Raw genomic sequence first — 27,265 nt, forward strand, 5'->3', positions numbered from 1 at the left:
CTTTGTGGGACGGATGGAAATGGAAAAATGAGACAATCTTTGTGGGACGGAGGGAGTATGATTTAAGAAAGTGGTATTTAGTGACTTAAATCAAATAACATAAAATAGAGCAGAGAATAAAGTAAGAGAGAGATGAGAGAACAAAATAAAAGAAAAAATAAAGTAAGTGCAATTAGATATTAATGAAAAAGAGAAATGACTCAAGTAACTTGGGACAATCTAAAATAGAGTACGACTCAAGTAACTTGAGACAGAAGGAGTATGGATTTCATATCACAAATTTCATTGTCTCGCGAATAACTAGAGTACTATCTCCGTCCTCCAAATATTGCCCCACTTTGATCCGGCACGAGTTTTAAGAACTGTAATGAAAATTGAGTTGAAAAAGTTAATGGAATGTAGGTCCTACTTTTATATACAATTAGTTTTATAATAAAATGTAAGTAGGAATGACCGAATGAGTCAGTGGAATATGAGGTCCACTACTAAAAATGATAAAAGGTGAAATGAGATAAATTTTATGGGACGGACGGAAATAAAAGAATGGGACAAACTTTCAGGAACGAGGTAGTAATTTTTTTTGTTGTGAACACAAATGAGGAGTTTCAAGAATCCAAAGTTTTCTCATGTTAAATTAAAAATTTTCTATTAAAAGAATCTTCAAACCTGTAAATATTTTACTCGATATATATGTATACTATATTATGTATACTATTTGTATACTATATTATGATATTCGTGCTGACAAGTTAGAACTAAAACACAAATCTATTTTTTTAATATAGTACTTCCTCCGTTCATGAATAAGAGTCTCGTTTTTTCATTTTAGTCCGTCCGCGAATAGGAGTCCCGGTTGACTTTTACCATAAATGGTAATAGAGTCCCACCATCCACTAACTCATTCTACTCATATTTCATTTAAAACTAATATATACAAGTGGGACTCCTATTCCACTAACTTTTTTCCACTCATTTTTCTTAACATTTCTTAAAACCCGTGCCGCCCATGAATGAGACTCCTAATGGTGAATGGAGGGAGTATATCATACTAGAAGATAGTTTTACTTTAACTATTTATATTAACTTCAGATTCTATACTAGTGCCATTTTTTAGTATATATGTCTCATAAAATATATGCAGTTACACTTTTGTCGTATTATCCCATAAAAAAAAATCTAAAAAATGGATCTAAGTTTAATGTATGATTAGATAAGTTTTCTATATCAAAATTCATTTTTGATATATGGTTAGTTAGTGATGATATTATAATCAATTTCTCATTTAAGAGGAATCTAAATATTACTATGAGGCATTGATAATACTAATATTTTAGATTGTAGTGTTTTTTCCAGTGCTTCAAAGGATATCTTAAATTATTAGTTTAAATTAAAAGAGCAGCCTCAAATATTTGAAATTCTAGTATGGGTTCAAAATTCCAAAGTATCACTTTTTCTAAAAATGAAAAAGAAAAGGTGATGCGAACCATCAAATAGAAATAGGGAATATCATCTTGTTATGAACTATGTGATGACCTTCGCAACATCAAAATTCCATACACCCACTCAAATTACACATGTAACACACCCGATTATTCCGTTGTTGTATATATATTTTCTCATCTATATAGTGTAGTACTATCTTAATATCACACACATCAAACCATTTATACATATAAAAATCAATTTCCTATTTTTTACTATAATCATCATTCATAATAATATAAATTTCACAACCCCAATGTAAATGCAACTTGTCCTTTAGCACCATTTTTACAGTACATCTATCTCTCTACACCATATTTCACTTATCCCTCCCCCACCATTGTTATTGAGAATCATCAACTCTTCCCAAACACAGAAAGAAAGACAATCATGTAGCCCCATCTGTTTCCCACCTACAAAACAATTGGATATGCATGCATCTCTATCTAACAAACTCTGTTTCAAATCTGGGAAACGACGTCGTTATCTATTTACCTAGAGATTATAAATCAATAATTGATTTCAAAATAATAAAAGAAGTAAATTTACAAAACCACAAAGCCAAAATCCCTCATATTAACCCTGGAGTTCTCGTTTTTACACACACAAGCGATTTACGAGAGGATATATATCCGTTGTTCTAATTTTTTTTAAATTCAAAAAGTGAAAAATAAAGTAGTACTCCAATAAAAAAACAAAATTTATTTTTTTATTCTTTTTACTTTTGTTCAGAGTTTTTCTCTGAGGAGCGCGGCCAATCCCGTGACGACCATCTTATTCCCCCTCTCCAAACTCTTGGGCCGCAGCTCCGGCAACTGCCACGTCACAGACCGCGCTATTTCGCCCGAGAAAACCACCGGCGAACTCGGTTTCTCCCCACCACACTCCGGCGATGACGTTTCCTCCCCGAAAATCAGGTCCAGCTCCCCCCTCTCGCTCTCTAGAACTTCAATGACTTCGGGCCCGGGCCGGACCTCGTCGTCGGGCTTCTGAACGACGCCGTCTGGGGCTGCGGTGCGTGTGTGAGGGCCGAGCCATTTAGACTTGACGTACTCGGCTTTGCGCCACGGCGCGATGTGCATTCCCTTCTTCTTCAGGCTCTGCCTGGCCGCTTCCGACGCGATCGAGATGATCTGCAGTAGCCGGTCGGATTTCCCGACGAAGATCGACGGTAGGCACTGCAATATCGACTTGTAACCGCCTGTTGATCGCGCGATCTCGAACTCCGATCGGAAATCCACGTCGATTATTAGCCTCTCTCCGCCTTCCGTTATCACATCGATGTATTCGTGCTCCCCTGAGCAAATTGACATCAATAGAGATGAGAATTAATCAAATTTGATGATGAATTTGGCATCAATTGACTGGATTTTATGGATTTCCTCTCGATTATTCGAAATTAGGATGGAAGAGAGAGTTTACCGGCTGGAACAGAAGAAGTTTTTTCCCATTTCGATTTGCAAACAGAGGCGTTGTATCCAACAGCAACAAGGCCATCGCTGACGACTTTTCTCAATTCGTCTTTCCGTTTACAAGTTTTGCTGTTTTTTTCGACGATTCTCGAAGTGTCTGCCAGTAAATTTCTCTCCTCCACGCTCGCGCAGGGAATCAAGCTCTACAGTGGCAACAGCAGAGAGTTAAAGCATAATTCGACAGAGCAAACAAATTAGGTTTTCAACAGCAAAGGAAAATTGGAAATTCACAGTACCTTGAGACTATCGGAGGGATCAGTGAAGGATGAATTCGCTGCTAACGAGTCCGACAAGAAATCGATCTCGTCGTCGGAGCTGTCGTTGCTCTTGCCGTTAAAGCAGTTGCATCGGTGACGGCCGCATTTCACGGCGGAGGCGAGCGATTGCTTATCGTTGTTGTCTTCCATGAAATTCTGAACCATTTTATCCAAACAAACGGAGCTCGGCTCGAATTCCGGCGCCGTGCCGCCGTCTTTCTCTCCTCCGGGCGCCTGCTTCTCAGCTGATGAATTCCTCAGAACACTGTTGAATGGACGGTCGAAAAGCCGCTTCAGCCGCGATTTCAACACCGGCGGCTTGACGACGTCGTGCCGGATCGCATCGATCGGCTGGATTCTCATCGGAAAAGGCATTTAACTGGAGAACAAATCACTACAAAACTCGAACAAAATTCCTTCTACAAAAATTGCAATGCAACTACACCTAAACAAGCAATCTAAAATCAACTGCTTCGATTCAACAGCAAATCATCCTATTACAATCATCCAACACAATAACAAAGGGATCGAAACAGAATTTCGCAGCAATATTTACTTTAAAAGGGAAAAGAAGAGGGGAAACGGCTTCTGCTAGGGGCTTTCGCGAAAAACCTGACGGTAATGGAAGGAAACAAGAACATTGTGCTTGTACGGGGGAGAAAGAAAAACCGTGAGCCGGAATTTGCATTTTCCGGCGATGCTGAAGTCGCCGGCGAATAGATGGTTCTGTTTTTTCAATTTGGGATTGATTTTCTCTCTTCTTTTTATGTGTGCTGAGAAAGGAGTGGGCGACGCTTTTATAGTAAAGACGAGACGTAGAGGTGGGGCCGAGTGAGACACGTGGTATCTTTCCACTCGTGGATTATCCAGAGCTCCGGGGATGTAATCACATGGGACGAGCGTTACATTTTCTGCTATATGAATATGATTTTTTACTATTATAAAATCTGTGCCTAGTTTTCCGAATTAGAGTTTGTTGGACCCAATCAAATTATCATCTTTGATCACAGAATTTCTACCATTTATCTCTATCCTCCATTAAAACTCTCAATTTAAGTTTAACATAAATTTTTAAAAATAATAAAAAAATGTAACACGACATCTATTTTTATATATTTATTTTATTATAGAATATGAGTGCAACAAGTTAATATAAAATGGAGTGTACCTATCGTTTATAATATAAATGAACCGAAATTCTTAATGGCGGACAGACTAAAATGATAAACTAAGACTTCTAATCGCGGATGAAGAGAGTATCATTTATCGTGAAGAACTCCACATTAGTTAAATAAACAAATTGATATGGAGTATTAATTATAATATGTTACACAATTAAAGTTTCATTTTAATTATTGTGAGTTTAAGAAATGTGAGAAAATATTTCTTTTAAATGAATATAAGTTAATATGAGTTATTTTTATATGTTAATTTTATAATTAAATTATATAAATTTAATTTAATAGATTGTGAAACTCATTTATTTAAAATGAAAAAAATAAATGAGATTTTAAATCATGAATATTCTGATAAATATTATTATTTGTTAGATAGAGATAGTACTGGAGCATAAGATTGCCTGTAAATATAATGATATTGATTTTTGTTAACGTAGCAAAATACTCACGGTCTCTAAACAATAATCATCTTTTCCATTTTTGTCGGTCTATAAAATTTATTCACTTTTATTTTTGTCAAAAAAAATATTTATCTTATAAGATGAGTCCATTTTATACTACAATACTCAATCTTTTTAAAACTCTCTCCTAAACAACACTCTTTTTTTTCCTCATTATATAGTTTGTTTACTTAATTTCGCGTTGGTCGATTGAATTTAAAATATTGTATAATCACAAATAACAGCCTCAAATAAATATGAACAAAATTATTGATGCACTTCAATGACTACAGATAGGTGTTCTAATATTATCAACCTAGGACTAGGACAGCCGAGGATGTGCCATTTGTTTACACTATGACCAAGAGCACTAGAAACAAGATTTATCTAAATTTTGTCCAATCAAATTTATTCAGCTTGGAAACAAATATTTACTTCTTCATTTATTTTATTTTCTTATTTGGCCATGGAAAATGGTACATGTGTTACCTTATTTGTGGTGTAGGATGATAGTCGTGCTTCTACAATAAAAAAACAACTAGATTGAGGAACTCTTTGTCTTAAATGAATAAACACTGTTGGCTAGTAATATTCACACTTGGCATGCGAAACGAAAGGTGGAGCTTGCCACGAGTTTAAATATATGTCGAAAATCGAATTGAATTAAATCAAATTTTAATTAATCGGTTTCAAAATTTAGAAAATACTAATCCAGTACCCAATACTCCAGTATTTAGTTATGGAGTATCTGAACCTACTTAGAACCAATCTATTTATTTATTATTTTGGTTTTGATCACATATCTTCTCAATTCACTTTTGACAAAATCAGATTAATCCTGCTCGACCGAGTATGGGGATTAAGGCCGTAAATCTATTATTCTTTTAATGACTTAGTACTATAATGTTAGTTTATGGTTTGCTTTTGGTTCTGATTTATTACTATATTTTGTTTTGTTATAAGTAATTCACAACTTGCTAGAAAAGTTTTATCAAAATTTTATCGTGAATTAAAAGGTCTCTTGTAATTTACAAAAGTGACTTATTTGCTCGTTTGATAAGAAAGATGAGATATAACAAGATTTGTTAAATAAGATAAGAAATGCGGGCTTCGTGTCAAGATAAGCTCGGATGAAGGTTTTTTCGTTGTTGTTTGGTAGACAAGAAATTATCTAGATTTTGTATTAATAAATCATAATAAATGAGGTAGAAATGCTATCCGACCAAATTTGTGAGATACATATCTTTGTAATTTAAGGAAATATTTGCAGGCTCGGATGGGCTATAGAGAAAACCACGGGCTGACATAAAAGGTTAACTATAATATCAAACACTCAGAAATAGTCATATAAGTATCTATATCTAGACATTACTAACCTATCAAACAAAAAGTATAACTATAGAATTCATTCTGCTATATATTCCGACCATGAAATCCAATTAAATTCCATATACATTTTGTCTATCTAAATTAAATTGAGAAGAGAAGAATTTCTATATAAGCATTACGTACCATGCTGTATGAAAATTACATGTCAACAAAAAGCACGAATTTTTAATATTAAAAATAAAGTTCTTAATATACAACTAAAACGTCAGAATTATCGGTTGTTACTATTAATGTGTATGATTCTTCAAAATGATTAATTTAGTCATAAATTCATTATTGAGTTTAACTCCAGCTAATATCTAAAAATGGTCAATGTTAAGTGGCAAGAACACTATCCAAATATTTTTGTCACTACTATTTAGATAATTGTAAAATTTGGTCAAAACTGAATAAATTCTCATTAATTATGGTTCGTTGTATTTGTGTGACACTCAAAATCCAAAAACAAGCATGAGGAGTATATAATATAAAGCATTTGTTACAACTTACATGTAAACTTTTCCATAGTTTAATTATGAAAATTAGAAAGGAAACATAATCGCAAATTCGCAAGTCAGCAAACTAAAACAAAGAATAAGAAAAATAAACTCCATCGCTGGCCCATAAGAATTGAAAAATAATTAAATTCGATATTTGGAGCTGTAGTAAATCATGGTTCGATATAGCTTTGTATTAATTATTTGAGGTGAGGCTTAATTATATTCTTCGATCGTTAACAACAATCACAATTTTACTGCCTTTTGACATGACTACGATCTTCTGTCTACTATGTTCTACTCCACGAGTTTCGTTTTCTGAACTGATCAAAATAAACAGAATGCTCAAATGAATTATTTACAAAAATAAATTATGTAGTTTTTCCATGATTTATTTTCTTTCTTTTTTTAGAAATCATCAACAATTTTCAAACTTACTAAGATGAAATATAGATAATGTCAAAATTCATTCATTTTAAGTTTAATTTCTCTTTGAGCTAATGGATTATGTCAATTTTGTGTGTTAATAATTGACCCAAATAATAGGAGTAGTACATATATAGTACTTCTCTCAAAGTACATCCATGATCTGTCGATCCATGCTAAATCATCTAGAAGCTTGAAATTAGAAATAATAAATCTTGATGAATATGAAATGTGATAGTTGTTGTATATTTTCATAATCACCTAATTTTCAAACCTTAATGCAAGATTGTGAATGAAATGTACTGATATTTTACAAACCTATACCTAGATCAATTTTTATATATTATGCTTATGAATATACTTCGTATGATGCAGTCTTTGAGTAGAGTTTTTCACAATTAATGCTATAAATTCAGTCAAGAAAATAATCTTGTTTGAGTCAATCTTCTTGAAAACCTATTTGACTCTATTATGAAGAAGAAGAAGGAGAGGTCCCCTTCTATAGTACTATTCATATTCAACTAATTATGTGAAAATGGGGGGGACCTATCTCGTACACAATTTTATCTATTACCAACAACTTTTATCACCTTCCATTTATCCATTTCATGGTCAAATACAATTATGAAAATCTTTCTATTTTGTTTCTAAATTCTAACTAATTGCAAATACTACTATTCAACACAGAAAGAGATGGAACATGAAGCACGAATACGAATGCATGTGATTCTTATCCAAACATTTTTCTCCCGTGGAGCTTCTCTCATTATTATTTTTCTATGTGCATATTTAATTATTTATGTAAATGTAGACAATTCAAAAGCTAAAATATAATCCCGAGTAGCAATTACTCCATATTAGGGCTTCATGGTTATTCAATGGATAAAATAAATTAACTCTATAAAATAATGTGGGAAGCCTAATGTTTGTTATGAGATCAATTGTCAATTATGTCATTGTTGAATTAATGCTCTTTGAGTCAACAAAATAATAAATATGGACCTCATTTAACTTTGTCGATTATCAAAATATCTGAAATAACAGAAACAGAAAAAATAATAAACATGAGGTGTTGAATATTTGTTACTAATTTACAATAGATTCTATTTTCGAGATGAGATATATGATTTTCTCTTGAACAGTACTTTTTTCATATGATTGATAACCTGCCTATGATTTGCTATATATGTTTGGATGTGTTCGAAAATTAGGTTGTTGGGAGTACTATAGTTCAGTGTAAAGCACATATGGGTAGACCCAATTTATGAATAAAGAAAGTCTAATTCCAAAAAATTCACTATAAATAAATTTCTATTTTTCCTAAAATTACCTACTAAGTTTTTGGCGCATTTTTTTAATAGAGAATTGCTAACTAGTTTAGTACTTTTGATTGAGAGGGGGTGTCTGAATTTATTGTCCATTATAAGTCATTTCTAGGTTTGAATATTGATAAAATCATATTGAATTCAATTCAAATAATGTATAAACAGTTAAATAAGTTTGGTTTTTAGTGCTGAAACTTTAATGAGAGTAGAGTTTTGATGATGTCTTGAAATTATTGAATTTCCTAAGTGCTCATTACTAACTCTTTATTTGATGACTTTGGGAACATGGGCTACTTATTAATTTTAAGAATCCTTTACCTTTTGTATTTCACTTTGTTGCACCCCCCTTTTTGTGACTTTCATAAAAGTTGATCAAGACTTTACCACAATTTTTGCAAAAAGGGCCCCAACAACATCATTATTACCACATCATGTAAATTAATTGATGTGAATTTCTGGGAAAATTTTAAAGAAAGAAAGTAAATAGGTGATTTTTTTTATTTCACTTTTGCTTTGAACAAAAATTGTTTCATTATCATATAGACCAGTCCATGACACTCAAGCAGCTCATAACTAGCGTCCGCAAATAAGAGCTATGTCTTTCTATTTTAGTCCGTTCGCAAATAGTAGTCCCGTTCACTTTTACCATAAATGGTAATAGATCCCACATTCCACTAATTTATTCCAAGTGGGACCCATATTCCGTTAATTTTTTCCATTCATTTTTCTTTAACATTTCTTAAAACCCGCGCCGTCAAGAAATAAGACTTTTAATGGTGGATGGAGGGAGTATGGAGTATGGAGTATTTAATAATATTGGTGCACTGATTGTATACATGGGCAGGGTAGAGAGAGTAAAGTAATAGAGAGAGAATAAAAATAAAATAAAAGTATTTTCATTTTTAGTAATTGATCATCTTATTTGGGACAAATCAAAGAAGAAAGTGAGTTATATTCAGTGGGACAGAATGTAGTATATATTAGCCCAAATATTTTATGTGTATATGTTCTTTGTATATGTTTCAACCTAGTATTTCGCTGACAACATCATCGCAAACACTAGATATTGTTTCGGCAAACCTTAATCTTAAAATAAATAAAAGTTTTTATATATATAAATTTCTCACATATATGTTACAGTTACCTAAATACGTGTGGAAATCCTATAATCATGGAGATATTCAAACTTTATTCTTGAAAATGCAAAATTGGTTTACCATAAAAAGGATGGTGGTGGGGTTTCTAATACTCAAAAATCAATGTCATTTTCTATATTAGCTAATTATAATTGAAATTAGCGTGTGTGGGGGTGTCGGTGGGGCATATGAATGGACATGAAATTCCAAGTTGATAAACTATAATAGAGATGTTATGCTGTATTTAGTGCACATCCCATCATATTGATAATTGATATAACCACAAGCTTTTAATTATATAGCCCACCAATAATGTGTATCAATTAATTGGCAAGAGTCTTATATTAAAGGCTCTTGCTATACTTTATCTGTTTTTCTTCACATTGTAATTTAAAAAATAAAATCATGTTTTCCAGGTGAATCTTTTATTATTTAAATTTCATTTTTTATGTAGTTTTATATTCCCTATTATAGCACTTACAAGGTTAATATTTGTATATGAAATTTTATGGTATAATATGACTCACCACAGTCCTATAAATTAGTACTACTACTTTGCCAAATACTTGTATAAAAAAAATGAATAATCTATAATTTAAATGGACACAGTAATTTGATGATAATAAGTACCAATTGCGATGCCAAATAAATTCCGGTGGACTTTGGAAATGTTAATGTCATGCCTTGATTGTCTTAATCAAATTGTTATTTATAATTGAATGATTATAACATGCTATCATATGAGGCTAAAAAACTTTGTTTTTAAGTACTGTCACAGTTGATTCAACGTTGTGAGTGTCTAATTTCTTGGGCAATCCTCCAAGATAATGTTCTTATCTAGTTTCGTCGTTTCAATGGTGATTAAACTATTATATTGAGTTACATCATATCAAAGATATCAAAGTATAGTCTCTGCAATGCTAGTAATTTTATTATATTTGGCATTGAATGTTTTTATCGGCCAATCTCTCAAAATTCAACGAGCGCAAAAAAATTATCATTTAAGGACACAAAAATTGAGACGCAATCACTAGCGTATGAATTTAAAAAAAATAAATATCAGGTCTTTAGGACAAACATTTATAATATGCATTTTAATTTCTTCATACTACTACATTGAATATATTCATCGGTATTTATATTTTCGACTGGAACTAAACTACACATAATTAAAATACTAGTAAAACTTAAACTCTTCACTCATATATAAATAACTTACTAGTACTAAAGTTTCTGATTAATGAAACATTACACGACGTGGTATCATAATTCTTTTATTTTTTAAATAAGATAGCTAGAGGCCACTTTTTCTCCTAAATGATTGAGTATAAAAAGCTACAACAATTTATAGGGTTTATCTTTTTTACTGTATGGTGCATGATTACAATTAAATTAAAGGCATAAATATACGTTTATTTCTATGCACCGAATTTTGAAGTGTTTGTGACACGACATAGGAAATAAATAAATAAATGACAATAAATACTACCATGATTAAAAATAAGCAAGGACAGTGGTGGATAACGACAGAAAGTTGTTTGATAAAGAGCATAAGAAATGATGACATTATTTTTTGCTTTTTCATATTCGAGTACAATGCCCATTAAAATTTAGTAGATATGTACCCCATACTTAATTATGTGACGTATGTATTTGAGTAATTATGTGAATGTGACATCTCGTATTTTTGAACGAATCTGTTTTCTAATTGTATTATAATTACAATTTTAAAGATTTGAATTTAAAGACAATATTTAATTTTATTCTATTTCAAATCTTTTAGCTAATAAAATTAAATAATTGATACTATAAAATGTCAATTTCAATTTTAAAAATTTCAAATATTTATTTTGAGTATAGAATTCAAGCCGTTGAATTTAGAGGGTATGATGTTAGAATCTAATCAAATCCAAGAAAAATTTAATGCCAAACAAAAGTTTTGAAATTCTAGGCAGCCATTTTCAAATCCATATCCTTAATTTCATGATACCAAAAACATACTACTAATATAAATAGGACATTTTAGTGACTTTTAAGAATTTAGAGCTTGAAAGATGAAGAAATCAGGGCCAATATGACATAAATATTGATGATAGTTGGGTCTTCTTGAGAAAAAAATAGTTATGATTATGATTACATGAATAAGAAAAGATAATTTTGTGGTCATGGATTAGTGGAGCCATCTTATTTTGCCCAACTCATGAACTTGCTCATTTCTATTCATCAACATCCCCATTAGATATTAAAAAAAAAACTTAGACAGCTTGTATTTATAGGATATAGTTCTTGTCGAAATATACAATATGATACCAATTTATGGTCATGAGAAGGCCTATTTGCCTTATCTCAAGATAAGAGAGAGACATAAATGAGCAATGATACAATTAGAAAAAGCATTGAATGCAAAGTGCCAAAACACCTATTTTTAATAGCATCAAAGGATTAATGTAATTAGCTTTTCCAAACATTAGCTGAATTAAACAAGGCCAGCCATTAATTTGAAGTTTGAAGAAACAGAGCTCTCTAGTGTCATGCGTGGCAAGATGCTATCGGAAATGACGATAAAACGCAACATAGTCAGTAAAATGCCTCTTCACCTTTAAATCTGTCGGCCAATTCAAGTTATTACGGGGCTAAATGAGGAAGCATTATTAACTTTAACATTTAAAACGGCATTTTTTATACATTAAGCTGCCACATTAACTTTAAATTTGCCATGACAATTATTAGCTTGGTCGAAATCTAAAACGTTGAAATTAGCCAATAATTTGTGCGTTTAACTGCTATTTGCCCATATATAAATAAATAAACTCCTATGACTAGCTTAGTAGAAAGAGACATGAGAAAAAAGCCAAAAATAGGGAGGAGTAAAATATGGTGTGTGGAGGATATCATAGAACACATCAACATTGATAGTTGCTTATAAAACATTTACTAGTAATAAATAAACATGATATTGATATCTAAATTAAAATGAAGTTCTAAATTTGAACTAGTCAAGAGTAAGACAAATAATCATAGAAAATGAGACAATATAGCCCTGATTCAGGAAAATTTTCAATTTAATTAGAGGATGGAAAATGCATTTAATTTCATGAAAAAAAAACACAGTTGAGAAGCTAAGTGAATTCTGAATTATTTGATTTTCTAATTTCAACTTATACCTAAATTCCAAGTCTTTGCCACATCTATACATAGATCGTGATGAATAAGTTGTTTTCTAGTACTAACAAAATTACCTTGCCGAATAAGGCAATGTTAATAGAATATTCAAAACTTGAATTTCAGTACAGATTTGTCAAAGTTGTCGAAGCGCATGGATGGGCCGAACTCAATTAGGCCTAGTGGTTAATGGACCTGTTTGAGCCCAACTCCGGCACATTATATGATTGGGCTTACTTTTTCCAGCCCAAAATCAATATATCATCATTTTTTCATAAGGTCATATTTAACCATTTTCAACACAAGATGAAAAAAATGCAGCTAATAAAATTCAAATTACGACCAGGTGATAATAATCTTTGTTTTATCTGAGGTAATTATGAATGAATATGATGACCTTGAATCATTCATGTGATTTGCTATTTTGAGTTAAGAAAAGATCACAAATCTAGATTTTCTAGTGACATAAATATAGTACTAATAACTCTCTGACACAAGATTAAATCTAAAAGTTTTTCTTACTTTTGCAATTATTTCTCATCTGCCCTCCATATATTATAAATATCCAAAAGCACCCCCACTAATTTAGAAAAGAATATATTTCAAATAAAAAATCCCAAAAAGCAAAATCACCAAAACCCAAATTCGTTCACGACATCTGAGTATTTTCTTAGCTATCTAAATAGTAGTAGTTCGCATCCGATCTGAATTTATTGAATCTCTTTAGTATTGAAAAAATTAAGGGGATCGATGGGGGCGCTGATGTCGAAGATGTGGTTCATGATGTTTCCGGCGAAGGAGTACAAGATCGTGGTGGTGGGGCTGGACAACGCCGGCAAAACGACGACGCTTTACAAGCTTCATTTGGGGGAGGTGGTCACCACGCATCCAACTGTCGGCAGCAACGTTGAAGAGGTCGTCTACAAGAATATTCGATTTGAGGTGCGTGTTTCTTGAATTGGAAGCTCTAATTTTATTTTATTAATCGTCGATCATAAGCGATTGGGTTTGAATTGCAAGTTGGGATTTTTTGGTGGTGGTTGATGTCAGTTACTGTTAATGTCATGTTGGATTCTTTTAATTTTGGCTCTATGATGATTGAAGATCTATGATAATTTTGGGGATAAGTGTTCACATATTCAGTCTGTATTTCTTGGCTTGATTAGTTATGAATGTTGTTGTTTCTTTGAAAGAATTACTCCACTTGATATGTTTCTTGAAAGAATTACTACTTGATAATTGATATGGGAGTTATTGGCTGCTTTTTTCGCCCATTTCTTTACATTTTGGGCTGTATTTGGATATGTTTCTCTTGTGTAGTGTTTGTTTGAGATGCTTATTATGACAAATTGAATCGACATATTACTATAGAATTGATTTTATGCCACGACATATGAATGCTCTAGTTTTCTTTTGCCTTGAAGGTATAATATGGATCAGATATGTGCGATTGACATATTGAGTTCTGTACTTGCGATGAACGTGTCATGCACGGTTTTGAATGAGAGAAAGAAGTGAGGAATCCTCCTTTCGAATGCTGAGTCTCCCACTGCCTTTACTTAGCTAGGAATTAAAAGCAGGATGCATAATGATGGTCAAAACTTCATTCTTTTGGTTTCTCACAATAGTGGGGAGTTGCCTGTTTTGTCGAAACTAGTTGCATTAGATTGGATTCGCTCTTTTCCTAGAACTGTCTGATTTTTTCAAGAGAGCTGAGAGGTTAGCACGTAGATTCCTTTTATGCATAAGAATTCTGGAATCCTCTTGCTTGTCTGTTTGATTCGGCATTCTGTTTCAAGAACTACTGGATATACTGTATGCCGTATATCAGATATGATGCAGTGTGTATGTATGAACAGAGACAAATCCTCAGTAATTAGGCTACAACCGTGACATTTTGAGTCAGAACTTGAGTTTTTACTTTTTAGGGCTGAGAAAGACTTCCCTGGTAGTATTCAATTGCTTAAAGTATCGAATTGTTTTATCTATAAAGATGGCTCTCATACTTATGTTCTTCACATATGCCTGAGTAGAACTTTTCTACAATCTATTACTCCTATAAAGCATTGCACATATGAATATGGTCGAAATGCTTGTATCTGCTTCTGTATTGCTTATCACTGTAAAGAAGTAGTCAGGCAGTGATTTTCTTCATTAAATTGGTCTTTTCTTGTTTTATTCACTGACTGATGTCATTTTAATCTCCCACCGTTGATGATCAGGTGTGGGATCTTGGTGGACAAGATAGGCTGAGGACGTCGTGGGCAACTTATTACCGCGGGACACATGCTGTTATAGTGGTGATAGACAGCACCGATAGAGCCAGGATCTCCATAATGAAAGATGAGCTATTCAGTCTGCTTCCAAATGAGGATCTCCAGAGCGCAGTAGTGCTCGTGTATGCAAACAAACAGGATCTGAAGGACGCAATGACCCCTGCTGAGATAACCGATGCCCTATCCCTTCACAGTATTAAGAAGCACGACTGGCACATCCAGGCTTGCTCTGCACTAACCGGTGACGGCCTATATGATGGTCTGGGGTGGATCGCACAAAGAGTCGCTGGAAAAGCAACGAGCTAGAAGCACTCGACAGAGATGTTTCGTTATGATTGAATGGTAAATCATGTGATGTACCTTCTAATTCACTGCAACTGAATACAAGCACATTGCTCTTTGTTAAAAAGGCAGGCAGTTGTTGGCATGTTGTTTACTCTATTTCTTGATTTCTGACCTATAGTTGCTCTCTTGAAAGTGCCACATACCAAATTTTTACTCTTTACAAGAAGCTGAGGGCTGAGGCCTTCTCCATTTGCTCCTGTTCCTCGTGTATACACAAAAAACAATTAAACAATACTCCACCAATAAAAGACTTACTTTTGACTTTGGTTCAGGTATTATGAAATGTAGTGGAAATAGGTGGAAAAATTAATAAAATGTAGTATTCCGTATCTATTTTTATATTAGTATTTATAATAAAATGTGAGGGAGATAAAGTTAATTCAGTGAGATCCGTTACCAGAGAAAATTAGTGACCAGAGAAAATTAGTGAAATAATTATTTACGGACGGATGAAAATGATAGAGTGGAATGAGTAATGGCTGATGGAGAGTGGAGTAGCATTCTAATATGATAATACCCTTTTATTCAATCTAAACAATCTTAATTAAATATTATGGTATTCTAATTAATCTGAGAAAGTAAAAAATACATATTTTGCATGATATCCACGTGTCCCACGACTGCCACGTCTACATAAATTATTCATCCAATATTAATATACTTGTCCGAAAATCTTGATCCATTAAGCCAAAATGTCGATCTCATCCATATCCTTGAAAAAATCCCTTTGTAAAATTGTTTCAGGTCCGGTACGGCCACACGCAGTCGGAGGAGCCGTACCTAAATCGTGGATCGCGGCGGCGGCGCCACGGCGGGATACTTTTGTTTCGGATTTCGACACGATTCCAAAAAGGCCTCCTGGGCCGCCACTTGGGCCCAAGCCCGGCCCAGAATTCCCATGCCCTCCAAGCCCGTCTCCGCCTCTGCCAGACGGCCCACGGCCGCCTATGCCTTCACCGCCACAGCACGGGCCGGATGTGATACCTCCGCCGCCGCCCCAGCGTGGCCCAACTCCGCCGGATATTCCGCCAAACTACATGCGCTGCAGTGTAAATTTTTTTTAGGGAATTTAATTATTAGTAAATTACTATTTTATTTCTGTATTATAATTGTAAATTTGTAACGACGTGTTTTTCATTCTAACTATAATCCTCCGCTTATTTTCACACAAAATATTTACAATGAAGTTCAAATTAATAATATCCACATGATATTAGAACTCTAGAATTTAACGTCGGCAAGATAAGATATTTGTGTATAAATAAAATAGGAGTATAATATATGGTGGCCAACCGCCAATGTTTGCATGGACTTTTCATACCAAGACTTAGAAAGCGGCAAAATTTGCATTGCTTATCTAAAATACTTTTGATTTGAGATTATTTTCTCGAGATAATTATATTCAATACTACTCGATGATTTTGTAGTAGTACTATTTAACCATGTAATCTTGTCTAGCAAGCCAACTATTCCATATCAATTGAAGTCATTGATATTGACTAGTATTTTGTTTTAATCGTTTAGCAGATTTTCTTTGAAACGATGATATTGCTAAGGCAACAAGTTTATCATTTTCAAACACGTCGTGATCGAAATTCCAGTCGTTGCCGAATGCTTTATGCTGTAAAGTTGCAATGAAATTTGGTCACCAATTTCCACATCCATTTTCCAGACTCGGTCGTCAATATACTTCTCTCTAATATTAAGTCCATAAAACGCATTTCGGTTGGTAATACGTTTTCTTTCGTTCACTAGGTTAGAATTCGAGTCATTACTGGAATAAGTAAATTCTTTTTAAATAAACATTCAAACCAGAATCCAAATATAAACAAAACAAAGCATTTGAACATGAGGTGATGCCACAAAAGCTTTGGTATTTAGATAAAATAAATCAAAAGTCAAGAAAAGAAAAATGTTATACGAATATGTTGAAAGTTTAGATGGGCCTTTCTTCGATTGTAAATATAATAGATACAATACTTTAGTAGGTCTTGTATTAATTGGTCAATAGTTAAGGTAAAGGCGTCAAATATATGTTTATTCCAAAAATTAAATAAATATCTCAGATCATTATTAGGTACAATAAATTTGTAGTCACGGTCAATACCTTACCGACATCCATGCACTAAGAAGCAATAATTTGATGTTAACATTTATACATTTTATATTTGCAACAATGGACAAAATCTTTCAATCTTCAATTTTAAAAGTTGATTGAAAATAGTGAATTAATACGGAGTAACATGGTTTTTTCCGATACTTTTATACTAGTAAATTCTTGTTAACAATTTTAAACTACGAGTATTCAATTAATATAATGATTTTTCTTTCGATTAAAAAAATGTTAGGAAACCGAATCATTTAATATACTCCATATTATGTCGACGGCCACTCGATGACACCTACACAATATTGCTATGCCGCGACGCCAACTACTTAACGAATACTCCCAATCCTTATACAACTATAAATTTTGAGAAAATCGCTATAAAAGGTTGCTTGAAATTTGGTCTTTTGCCAATTTTAAAAATCAACTAGAAAGTTTATATAATAAACCCATTGTGAAAAGTTGCGATTAATTATATATTGTTCATATTTTTCAACTAGAACGATGTTATTTTTTATGAACATACAATGTACATATAATCAGGTGGGTTATTTGCCCCCCCCTCCCTCTTCTGGTTGCGTGAATGAACTAAAATTTTAAAAGTGGCGCCACGCACAACTAGAACTTGAGACCTTTGACTTCAGATTTTACCTTCTCTATCACTTGACAACTCACACTGAAAAGACTACATTAGACCCCTAAGGCCCTAACCCTTCTTTACTCCTCCTATCATATAGTCCTATATTTATATATGTCAACTACACTAAATGCTCGCTTACAACTACATAAATTTTCTATAAGTGAAATCATGGCTACGCTCCTACTAATTGGTAGTAATGTCTAAGTACGTCTTTTTTACTTTTGGGTGTCATATTAGATACAATATCACCAATTAAAATTTAATATATGAGGAGGAACAGAGAATAAATCTAAACTTCATAATTTTGTTTAATAAATTATAAAATTAACTAGAATTGTATCAAATTTAATGATTTTTCAGACAATTTATTCTATAATTATTAATTGCAGTTTGAATAAAAAAATTGATAATGCCGGTGGATGTGAAGTAAGTTTGGATAAGTGAAGATATGGAGTAACTGAAATAGAAGGTGTAGGTGTAGGAATAGGCATTGCCCATTAGATTAGATTGTACCTCGTCTAGAGAGCCAGAAACGCGTTTACAGCGAAGCACATTTATGTGGTTTAATATAGCAAATTAATAGCATCATTTGTTTACGTGGATCCAAATCCTCATAAAAAATTATTTAACTTTCTCATTAATGGGCTCTTAGCCCAAGTCTACTTTGCCTGGTTGGCATCCAAATATTACCTTTTTACTACTCCTACTACACCTATTTCACCGATACTAGTATACTCATAAAATAAAGCCTAAAATTTGTGGTACTATCATACATCATTAACGCCTTTTTAGTTGGAGTTCATCTAAAAATTGATATTTACTCCCATATGATTATCATAAAGACTTACATGCCAGTATATAGAACCGCATTATCTTGAGGGATGCATTAGTAAGCATGAAAATCAATATATAATTTCTAATTCAAATAATTCAAAACAGATTATGAACAAATTGACACGTTAGATCCATGCACGTATCTTATCGCTAATCCTAAAATCTTAATTAAATAAGATTAATTTGATACATAGAATTCAGAACTCTCACGTGCATAAGAAATATAGTCTTTATACATAATTTTATTACTATCATACTACTAGTATAATAGTAGTATGAAATATTGCAAGCTCACGACAGCTACAACTACAAGCCCACCTCTCTCTCTCTCTCAATTAATATGATACATCTCCTCTATCTATAGTTTAAGCCCTATTCAATTTCAAACTTGGATTGTCCCCTTTACATTAAACCAAACAGCTGTAATTTTAGTAATAACAATAATAATAAATGAGAATGTACCATTATTTCTTTTTCAATAAAATATGTTGTTTGAATTTCAAGTGAAGTTGGCTCACTTCACTCGGACTATTCCATAAAAATTTGGTGGTCTGAACACATTGCCATCTCCCCACATTATTCATATGGATTTGCTAATTAATTTCCAAAATTTCCAATAATATATAGATGCTTCCATGGCTAAGTATTTAGACTTAGTCATTTGAACACACAGTTGTTGTGCATTCATACTTTTTCCATTCAGATGCAAAAGTCAAACCATCAAAGTGTCACTTAGAATTTATTTCGTCCAACTATACGCATTCTTCTTAAGCTATCTCACAAATAAAATTATTTTTTATTTTTACACAACTTGGTATTAACTTTTTTTATTTTTGTTTGAATTTTACATAAGACGTGATTAGATGTGCAAGCTAGACTAAAATAGTGTTATAGATATGATACGCTCATGATTAATATTAGTATTATTATTCAAGACTCATAGCCTTGACTCCTCAATTTTCTTTGATTTAAAAAAAAATATTTCTGAGTAAATTCTAACTAGAATTCAATGCATTTCCTAGTCCTTGCTGTCCAATTTCAAAGTCTACATATACCACCCCAAGCCTTGTGCTTTACTCAACTCTCTCATTCTCTCTTTTTCCAAACACACACAGCCCCAAAGAAGCCTCATGGCTGATATACTGAATGCAGAGCAAATTGTTGAATTGCAGGAAGCCTTCAGCCTCTTTGACAAAGATGGAGATGGTGTGTTAATCTACTTCATTTTCTTGTTTTTATCAATCTATACATATTGTTTCATGTGTTGATTGATGAAAGTGCAGGTTGCATAACCATTGAAGAATTGGGCACAGTGATCAGGTCTCTAGATCAAAATCCCACCGAGGAAGAGCTCCACGACATGATCAACGAGGTCGATATCGATGGCAACGGCACCATTGAATTCGCTGAGTTCTTGAACCTCATGGCCAACAAAATGAAGGTTAACTTAACTCACTCTTACATTAACAACTTTTCTTCTTTTCACTTTGGCTTTTACTACTTTATTTTTAACACTGTTTTTGATCAGGAAACTGATGCAGAGGAAGAGCTTAAAGAAGCTTTCAAGGTGTTTGATAAAGATCAAAATGGTTACATCTCAGCTACTGAGGTATATTTTATGGAGTACTAGTAATTTCAATTTTCTCTAATGATAAAGGAGTAGTAGTTGTATTTTATTTTTTTGATTTCAGATATCAGACAGCTAACAACTTCATTCTTTACTTTTATTGTACTTGTATCTGTACCTTATGTACTGTGGTCTGACAAAATTAAATAAAATATAAAATATAAAAATATTACTACTACTATTTGAAATAGATCTATCATAAGTCAACTAGTTCTTTGAATGGTTTCTCTTTAAACACATTTCATGCAAAAAAAGGTTCCAATTGAATACCAATACTTTCGATCTCTGCAGCTTCGGCATGTGATGATCAATCTTGGTGAGAAGTTGACAGATGAAGAGGTGGAACAGATGATAAGAGAGGCTGATTTGGATGGTGATGGACAGGTTGATTATGATGAGTTTGTGAAGATGATGATGGCCATTGGATAGAAATATCTCAAGTTTAATTTTTTTTTAATTCCATTTATTACATTGTTGTGCAAAACTTAGGATCAATTAGTCAATCCTGATGCAAGAAATTTCAGATTTTGTTGATTGTATTCTTTCAAATTTTTAGTTCAAATGAACAAGAATCTTCAGACAATGTTGCAAAAGATAATAGTACATGTTACAATCATGGGAAACTGCAAACCATATGTTTGTTTTTCTCCAATCCATGAAAGAATCTCTCCAAACAAGAAAACCAACTCAAAAGAAAAGGAAAGTGAAATCAGGCAGAGATGATGGCAGTTTTTCCTCTCATGATGTTTAAAAAACTGGAAGAAGAGACGAACCGAAAAAAGAAAGAAATAAAAAGAACCAAGCAAAGAAATCTTTTGTAAGTATCAGTTTTCTGCAACTCAGCTGATGGCTGCATTGCAGCAGATGCAGGTAGTGAAGAGGGAGGATCTCGCCTTTCGCCTCCTGTTTCCCTTTGGTGACACTGCAGCTTCATTTCTTGATGGAGAGGCCTTTGAGCCATTTGTTTGTGCATCTTCTTTGACAGCATTGGCCTTTTCTTGCTTGTTGTTTAGTGAGTTTTGCGCGTTTTCAGAGTTGCTTCGTTCCATTCGGAGAGTCTTCTCCTCCAGTTGGACAGCTTGGAACTGCAATGGCTTCCCCACATATTCTGTGTTTGGAAACCTCAGATTTGAGCAGCTGGAGAGGCTTCTCCTTGCTGTCTTGTCCTGATACAGCAGAGGAGTTTGATCAGATTCTTCAGACCTCGTGTCGAATGATATGCCAAAATCAAAGCTCGGAGATTTTCTGAGCTCAACTTGAGCCCCTACACAGCTTGGATTTGGTTCAGTTTCATCTGAGGCCGCTGGAGTTTCAGCCTCTGCTGCTTCATTAGAAAGGCGTTGTGTGTCGATTTCTGTTGAGGATTTCAGCTCTATCACACATTTATCAGTGGCTTCACTCTCAGTTTCGTAGACATCTTCTGTAGCAGATGTATCACTCTCCAAATGAATGGCTTCTTCAATCACATTTTGATCAGTTGGCTCATTCTCTTGTTTCTCTGCATCTTCAAGTAGACGGTCTCCATTTATCTCAAATTCGGCCTTGATCACTTCTGTTGGATCGCTGCTGCATCTGGTCAAGAACTGGTCTTTTTCTTGATCAGTTGGCTCACTGTCTTGTTGTTTCTCTACATCTTCGAGTAGATGGTCTACGTTTTCCTCAAATTCAGCTTTGATCACCTCTTTTGGATCGCTGCTGCATCCGGTGAAGAAGTGGTCATTTTCTTGATCAGATGGCTCATCATCACCGTTGCCTAATTCATGGATCATTGGCTTCTCTTCATGATCAAGAGCAGAACACTCGTTTTCGTGCTCATTTTGTGATGTAGATGAGTCTGGCAAACTAGTTCTTGGAGCTTCATCGACAGTGTTGAAGGAATCACTCTGCTCTTCTATAGGAGGCTCGTCGTCTCTCCCAAGCTCTTCCTCATGCGCACATGCTTCTGAAAACGCGCCTTCAACAGAAGGCGCATCAGCCAAAACCGAGTCTTTGTCCTTCTCCTTTGCATCACGATCATCAACCTCTAAATCCTCATCCTTCAACACATTCTGCTCTTCTTGAACATCTGAAGTAGCAATACATACACCTTGATTTGGATCATCCATTTGAATTCATTGACATTACTATCTAACTATGATCCTCTTTTTTTGGAACAATTATAGTGTGAATTATGATGCGAAATGGAAGAAACCTGTCATGGTGCAAGGTTGTTCTTGTTCATCACTCAACTTGGACATTCTTTCCCCCAAATCCGAGCCGTTGCTGCTGATATCCATCACAGCATCAGAACCCTCAAAAGAGCCCTTGTGATCCTCAATATCTGCTAAAGATTAGGACATTTAAAAAATGTAGCAGAAAATCATAAATGACAGCAAAATGTTGATTTCACTAACCTTTGTCTTGTATTTCAACAATAGGAGTTTCATCACCCTCAGCTTCTGCTACTGTTTCTTGAACAACAGGCTGCTTCTCTACTGTCACTGCATGGGGTGGACTAACTCCATGCCCGATATCTTGTGCCTCATTCTTGGCCTCCTCGTCTTCTAAGAAACGAACCAATCAAGAACTAGAAACACAGTTTTTCCACAACAAGAAAAATGATCACACATACCTACTAGCCCTGAAGTGTTTTGATTTCCCATATCTTATATTTGCTTCACTCTACAAATGAAGCAACACATTTCTCAACTGAAATGTGAACTACACCAACAAGTATGCAAGAATTCAAACAATGCAAATATATGAACTAACAAAGACTTTTGCTTTAATGCAGCAAAAACTGGCAGTGCCAGAGTGTTGGCTACTTAATTAATACAACCCACTTTTGCATATGTTTGCTTAAAGCAAAAGGCTTTAGACTTGTTTTCTAACTCAAAGTTTTCAAGTACAAAAAAGGGCTAATTTGGCCCCTCCTTTAACATTGCTGCAGCCTTCTTTGCTCTAAACTTTGATGTTCTGCAATGATGGATTAAACTAATTAAAGGCCATGTTAGAGTAAGATAATGCTCTCTAGGCCCCAAGACAACTGTGTGTGTGTGTCAGTGTGCACATCTTTTTCCTGGCCAGCTTAGAAATTTACTAGTGATGCAGGTTGAATCTGGAGGCTTCTTGTCATGTTTTTGAGGAACAAATCTGTTTGTCACCCAAATTAATACTATCACCCTACTCACTATCGGAGTCGGGAATAGTCTTTTCTTATCACGTTCGACTCTCGTATTTTATTTCATCACTACATATAATGTCCAATATTGCCGCTTGTGTTTTGATTGTCTTCTACCTCATTTATTAGTGTGATTCATAGTCATAGAATATTACACCATTATGTCCATTGTAAAAGGGTACAAACATAAATAAGAGTTTTTGAATATGTATAAGGATTAGCAATCAAAGAATTCTTTCAAGGGACACTGCATTTGAATGAAATGATTGTGGCAATACTTGGAAATTCTTTGTGAGGAATAGTTTTTATTTCTTTACAAAGTTGTGCTAATGATGGAGCTAAAAAAAATTCTAGCGCCACTAAAGTTTGGAATTTGTGGGATCTATCTATGCATTAGTTCTTTTCTTTTTTGGGGGTGGTAAAAGCTTAGGGTGGCGGTGGCCTAAATCTCATCATAAATATCCAATACTTTTTTTGAGAGATTCTTTAATTTCATATACTATAAAGGTAAAATGGATTTATATCCTATTGAAATAAAAGGAAATGATACATCATTTGACTATGACCGGATAACATCATGAAGCTTAGAACATCAAATCACAAATCGACATAAAAATGCTCGAATCATTATTTGTATTCATTATGTTGTGCTTCTAATTGCCGCAACACATCCCATTTAAATGATAAAAATGAAATAAAAGTCTTACTCTTGTAAATAAAATATTTCATGATTTTTTGTGTAATTGATAATTTCACTTTCAATTTGTACTTGCTGAATATAACGCGAGATTCAATTTGTAAACAATGCATCTGCTCTATTCTTTATTTGAAAACTTTCTAGTACAAAGAAAATTGAATATTGATAAAACAATAATCTTTCTGCCCCAATTTGATTCAATATATATATGGATCTAAATCCCTCCAAAAAAATATAAAGCAAACAAGATACCAACTTGAATCAATGCAAACAGCTCATACTTTGACAATGTATGTATGCATACATGTACACCAAATTCAATCATCTATTTGTTGCAGCAAAGCAAACCACATATATCACACCAACTGCCATTCATCGCACTATGTTACACAGATTTGAGTCAAAGAGTTTTGCCTCATTTGGCATTTATTCAATCCACACAAATTTCTTTTTATCACGCCCATCATGTGATGATACTTAAGCCGGAATTGGCTCCGGCACTCTCCCATTGTCCGAGAGAGAAAGGCTGTCGTAGTAGTCCACCAGAACCTTCCACCCACCGGGGCACATGAATCCATCCGGCGGGCTTTCTTTGTTCTTAGCAAGTGTACGCATCTGCACACAGATAGAGACATCAAGAATTAGAAAAAAAATTCTGCAGATTGCAACCATTGGTGAGATTCAAATTCATAGCTCTTGTTAACTAGAAAAAGAAGTTACCTTTGTGCCAGATATAAACACAAAATCTTGTGCCCTTGTTGGATCAAAGAATGCCATTTTGTTCTGAGTCTTGTCATAAGCAGCTACCTGAGAGGAATAGTAATTTCATATTACTAATTATCAAAAAGGTATATGAATCGATTAACTTGGGACGGATAAAGTATCAATTTTTGGGCACCATACCTTGAAAGGAAGGATATTGAGGCGCTCCAAGCCGGGCGCCATGCTCAGCACCTTCTTCCCGTGATCTGCATCATAAAGGTCTCTCTTCTCGAGCGGGTGTCCCATACCAGCCGGATCCCGTCCCACAATGTAGAAGTTGGCACCTGCGTTGATCCTAGCCTTCGCGTGCCACTGCACCTCTGTCGGGCCAGCATAGTGCATTGGCGACGGGAAGATCGACACAACCGTCGTCTCCGGGTCCAGAACACCATCTTCCAGCACCTGATCAAAAGAGAACACTAATGTCAAAACAGCATTAAGTTGAACAGATTAGTAGGCAGCATACAAGCCTCAACCCGACGACTGACCTTCTCATGCTGCTTCATCCGCCAGCTCAGTGGCACGTCATCAGCCTTGGTGTAGCCTCCCAAGGGATGGAGCAAGAGCACCGGGTTCTTGTACCCCATCTCAAGCAGCCTGCGACGAGTGTCTGTCATCAAGAGGGCGTGGCCATTGTGGACAGGGTTTCTCAGCTGGAACGCGAAAACAGCATCTGCATTGCGCCTCTCAAACTCGTCGCGCAGCTGAGCAGGAGAGAGACGGAAGCGGTCAAGGCCATCCTCGTACTTGACCGGATTTATGACCTCTAGGTCCCCACCGACAAGCCAGTTCCCGGCATGAGTGATGGCTTCGTCGACATAGGGCAGACCGGGTGCTGTCGTGCCCCAAGTTCTTGCTATCCTCTCTTCTTTGTTGTGTTTGTAAATCTCGATACTGCACATTGTAGTTCAATATACGATCATTATCGCAAAACATGCTAACTTTTCTTCGAATTTTTCACAATATGTGTGAATTATTGTGTAAAAGCGTCTATTATGTGTGAATTATTGTGAAATTTAGGGGCTTCAAATTATTATCTTGAAATTGCAAGTTGAAATTTAGTATGTATACAGAACATGCCAAGCAGCAACATACACTTTCAACAGTAACATGTATTATAGATTCATATTATAATCTTCAATTATAATAAACTATTAATTTGGTTAATCATTACTTGTTTTTTATTCAAATAGTTCCCAAAACCTAACTCAGCTATGCTGACAGCGAAATCAATTCCATTTTTCATGGTTGATTTCACAGCATCATCAATTCATCGTCTATTTTGACTACCCAAACGACGCCGTTCCATGCATAAATTATGCAAAACTAATTCACGATGAAATTAAATAAAACAAAAAGCTTACTTGCTCAAGACAGCAACGACGTCGTCGCGTTCATCGACGAGCGCCACGCTGGCAGACGACCCGACCCGGGTCTTCTGGGCGTCGTCGATGGCGAGCACGATCGGCACCGACATGTTGACGAGCGAGCCGTTGTCGAGCCGGATTGCGTTGAAATGAAGTGTTTGGAGAAACTCTGCTTCGCGCATGAAGCCCTTGAGCGGGCTGGCCCACCCCTCGCTCAGCACGTGCACCCATTGCAGATCGATTTCCGATAGCGTGATCCTCGGCAGCTCATTCGCCGCCTTCAATTTCGATCCCTTCTCCCATTCCGGCACGAACAGCTCCACCAGCCTCCCGCCGTCCGGGTCGATTAGGGATGCCGAAATCCGGGTCGCCGATCGGCTCGCCCCGCGGAGGCGCCGGATTGGTAGGGCTACGGCGGCTGCGGCGGCGGGGGAATAGGGCTTTGGTAGTTTGGAGATTGAATGTGGGGATGTTTTGAGGTGAAGAGAGGCCATTGCTGCCATTATTGCCTCTCTCTCTCTCTCTAGATGAGGTTATGGACCTAAATTAGGGGTAGATTAGGAAATTAATTAGAGATTAGGAGGGCGATGGTGGAATTAAGATGGGGGAGGGAGGGTATTTTGGGGAAATTGGGTGGTTGATTGGATGATGAGTGGGAAGAGCACCGAATTAACAAGAGATGTGATTTGTCTTGGCTTTTATAAGGT

At 34.8% G+C, this 27,265-nt stretch overlaps 5 protein-coding genes across 9 annotated transcripts; 2 read left to right on the plus strand and 3 right to left on the minus strand.

The window, feature by feature from the left end:
* Positions 1-1,982: 1,982 nt before the first annotated feature.
* On the minus strand, positions 1,983-3,970 carry LOC125196547. The gene is made up of 3 exons (XM_048095110.1): positions 3,191-3,970; positions 2,905-3,097; positions 1,983-2,779 (listed from the first exon to the last, which is right to left on the minus strand). The coding sequence occupies exons 1-3, from the start codon at positions 3,584-3,586 to the stop codon at positions 2,211-2,213; spliced, it is 1,158 nt and encodes a 385-aa protein (XP_047951067.1). The 5' UTR covers positions 3,587-3,970; the 3' UTR covers positions 1,983-2,210.
* A 9,387-nt stretch (positions 3,971-13,357) lies between these two features.
* On the plus strand, positions 13,358-16,507 carry LOC125197023 (ADP-ribosylation factor-like protein 5). Its single transcript, XM_048095716.1, has 2 exons — positions 13,358-13,685; positions 14,966-16,507. Exons 1-2 carry the CDS (start codon positions 13,494-13,496, stop codon positions 15,323-15,325), a joined length of 552 nt encoding a protein of 183 aa, XP_047951673.1. The 5' UTR covers positions 13,358-13,493; the 3' UTR covers positions 15,326-16,507.
* A 3,500-nt stretch (positions 16,508-20,007) lies between these two features.
* Positions 20,008-21,155, plus strand: LOC125192133 (calmodulin-2/4-like). 2 transcript variants are annotated; one of them, XM_048089609.1, is made up of 4 exons: positions 20,008-20,151; positions 20,229-20,386; positions 20,474-20,554; positions 20,864-21,155. In XM_048089609.1, the coding sequence occupies exons 1-4, from the start codon at positions 20,076-20,078 to the stop codon at positions 20,999-21,001; spliced, it is 453 nt and encodes a 150-aa protein (XP_047945566.1). In that variant the 5' UTR covers positions 20,008-20,075; the 3' UTR covers positions 21,002-21,155. The 2 variants fall into 2 exon arrangements, with proteins under 2 accessions (XP_047945566.1, XP_047945565.1); XM_048089608.1 differs by having other exon boundaries at positions 20,229-20,554.
* A 136-nt stretch (positions 21,156-21,291) lies between these two features.
* On the minus strand, positions 21,292-23,335 carry LOC125192131. 4 transcript variants are annotated; one of them, XM_048089606.1, is made up of 4 exons: positions 23,184-23,335; positions 22,966-23,112; positions 22,764-22,895; positions 21,292-22,637 (listed from the first exon to the last, which is right to left on the minus strand). In XM_048089606.1, exons 1-4 carry the CDS (start codon positions 23,212-23,214, stop codon positions 21,412-21,414), a joined length of 1,536 nt encoding a protein of 511 aa, XP_047945563.1. In that variant the 5' UTR covers positions 23,215-23,335; the 3' UTR covers positions 21,292-21,411. The 4 variants fall into 4 exon arrangements, with proteins under 4 accessions (XP_047945563.1, XP_047945562.1, XP_047945561.1 ...); XM_048089605.1 differs by having other exon boundaries at positions 22,764-22,892; positions 22,966-23,115; XM_048089604.1 differs by having other exon boundaries at positions 22,966-23,115.
* Positions 23,336-24,685: 1,350 nt separating this feature from the next.
* LOC125194414 (ATP sulfurylase 1, chloroplastic-like) lies at positions 24,686-27,221 on the minus strand. Its single transcript, XM_048092610.1, has 5 exons — positions 26,556-27,221; positions 25,680-26,085; positions 25,333-25,593; positions 25,150-25,236; positions 24,686-25,044 (listed from the first exon to the last, which is right to left on the minus strand). The coding sequence occupies exons 1-5, from the start codon at positions 27,059-27,061 to the stop codon at positions 24,907-24,909; spliced, it is 1,398 nt and encodes a 465-aa protein (XP_047948567.1). The 5' UTR covers positions 27,062-27,221; the 3' UTR covers positions 24,686-24,906.
* Positions 27,222-27,265: the final 44 nt, after the last annotated feature.

The sequence above is a fragment of the Salvia hispanica genome, chromosome 6 (assembly GCF_023119035.1).
Source record: "Salvia hispanica cultivar TCC Black 2014 chromosome 6, UniMelb_Shisp_WGS_1.0, whole genome shotgun sequence".
Classification (NCBI taxonomy): Eukaryota; Viridiplantae; Streptophyta; class Magnoliopsida; order Lamiales; family Lamiaceae; genus Salvia; species Salvia hispanica.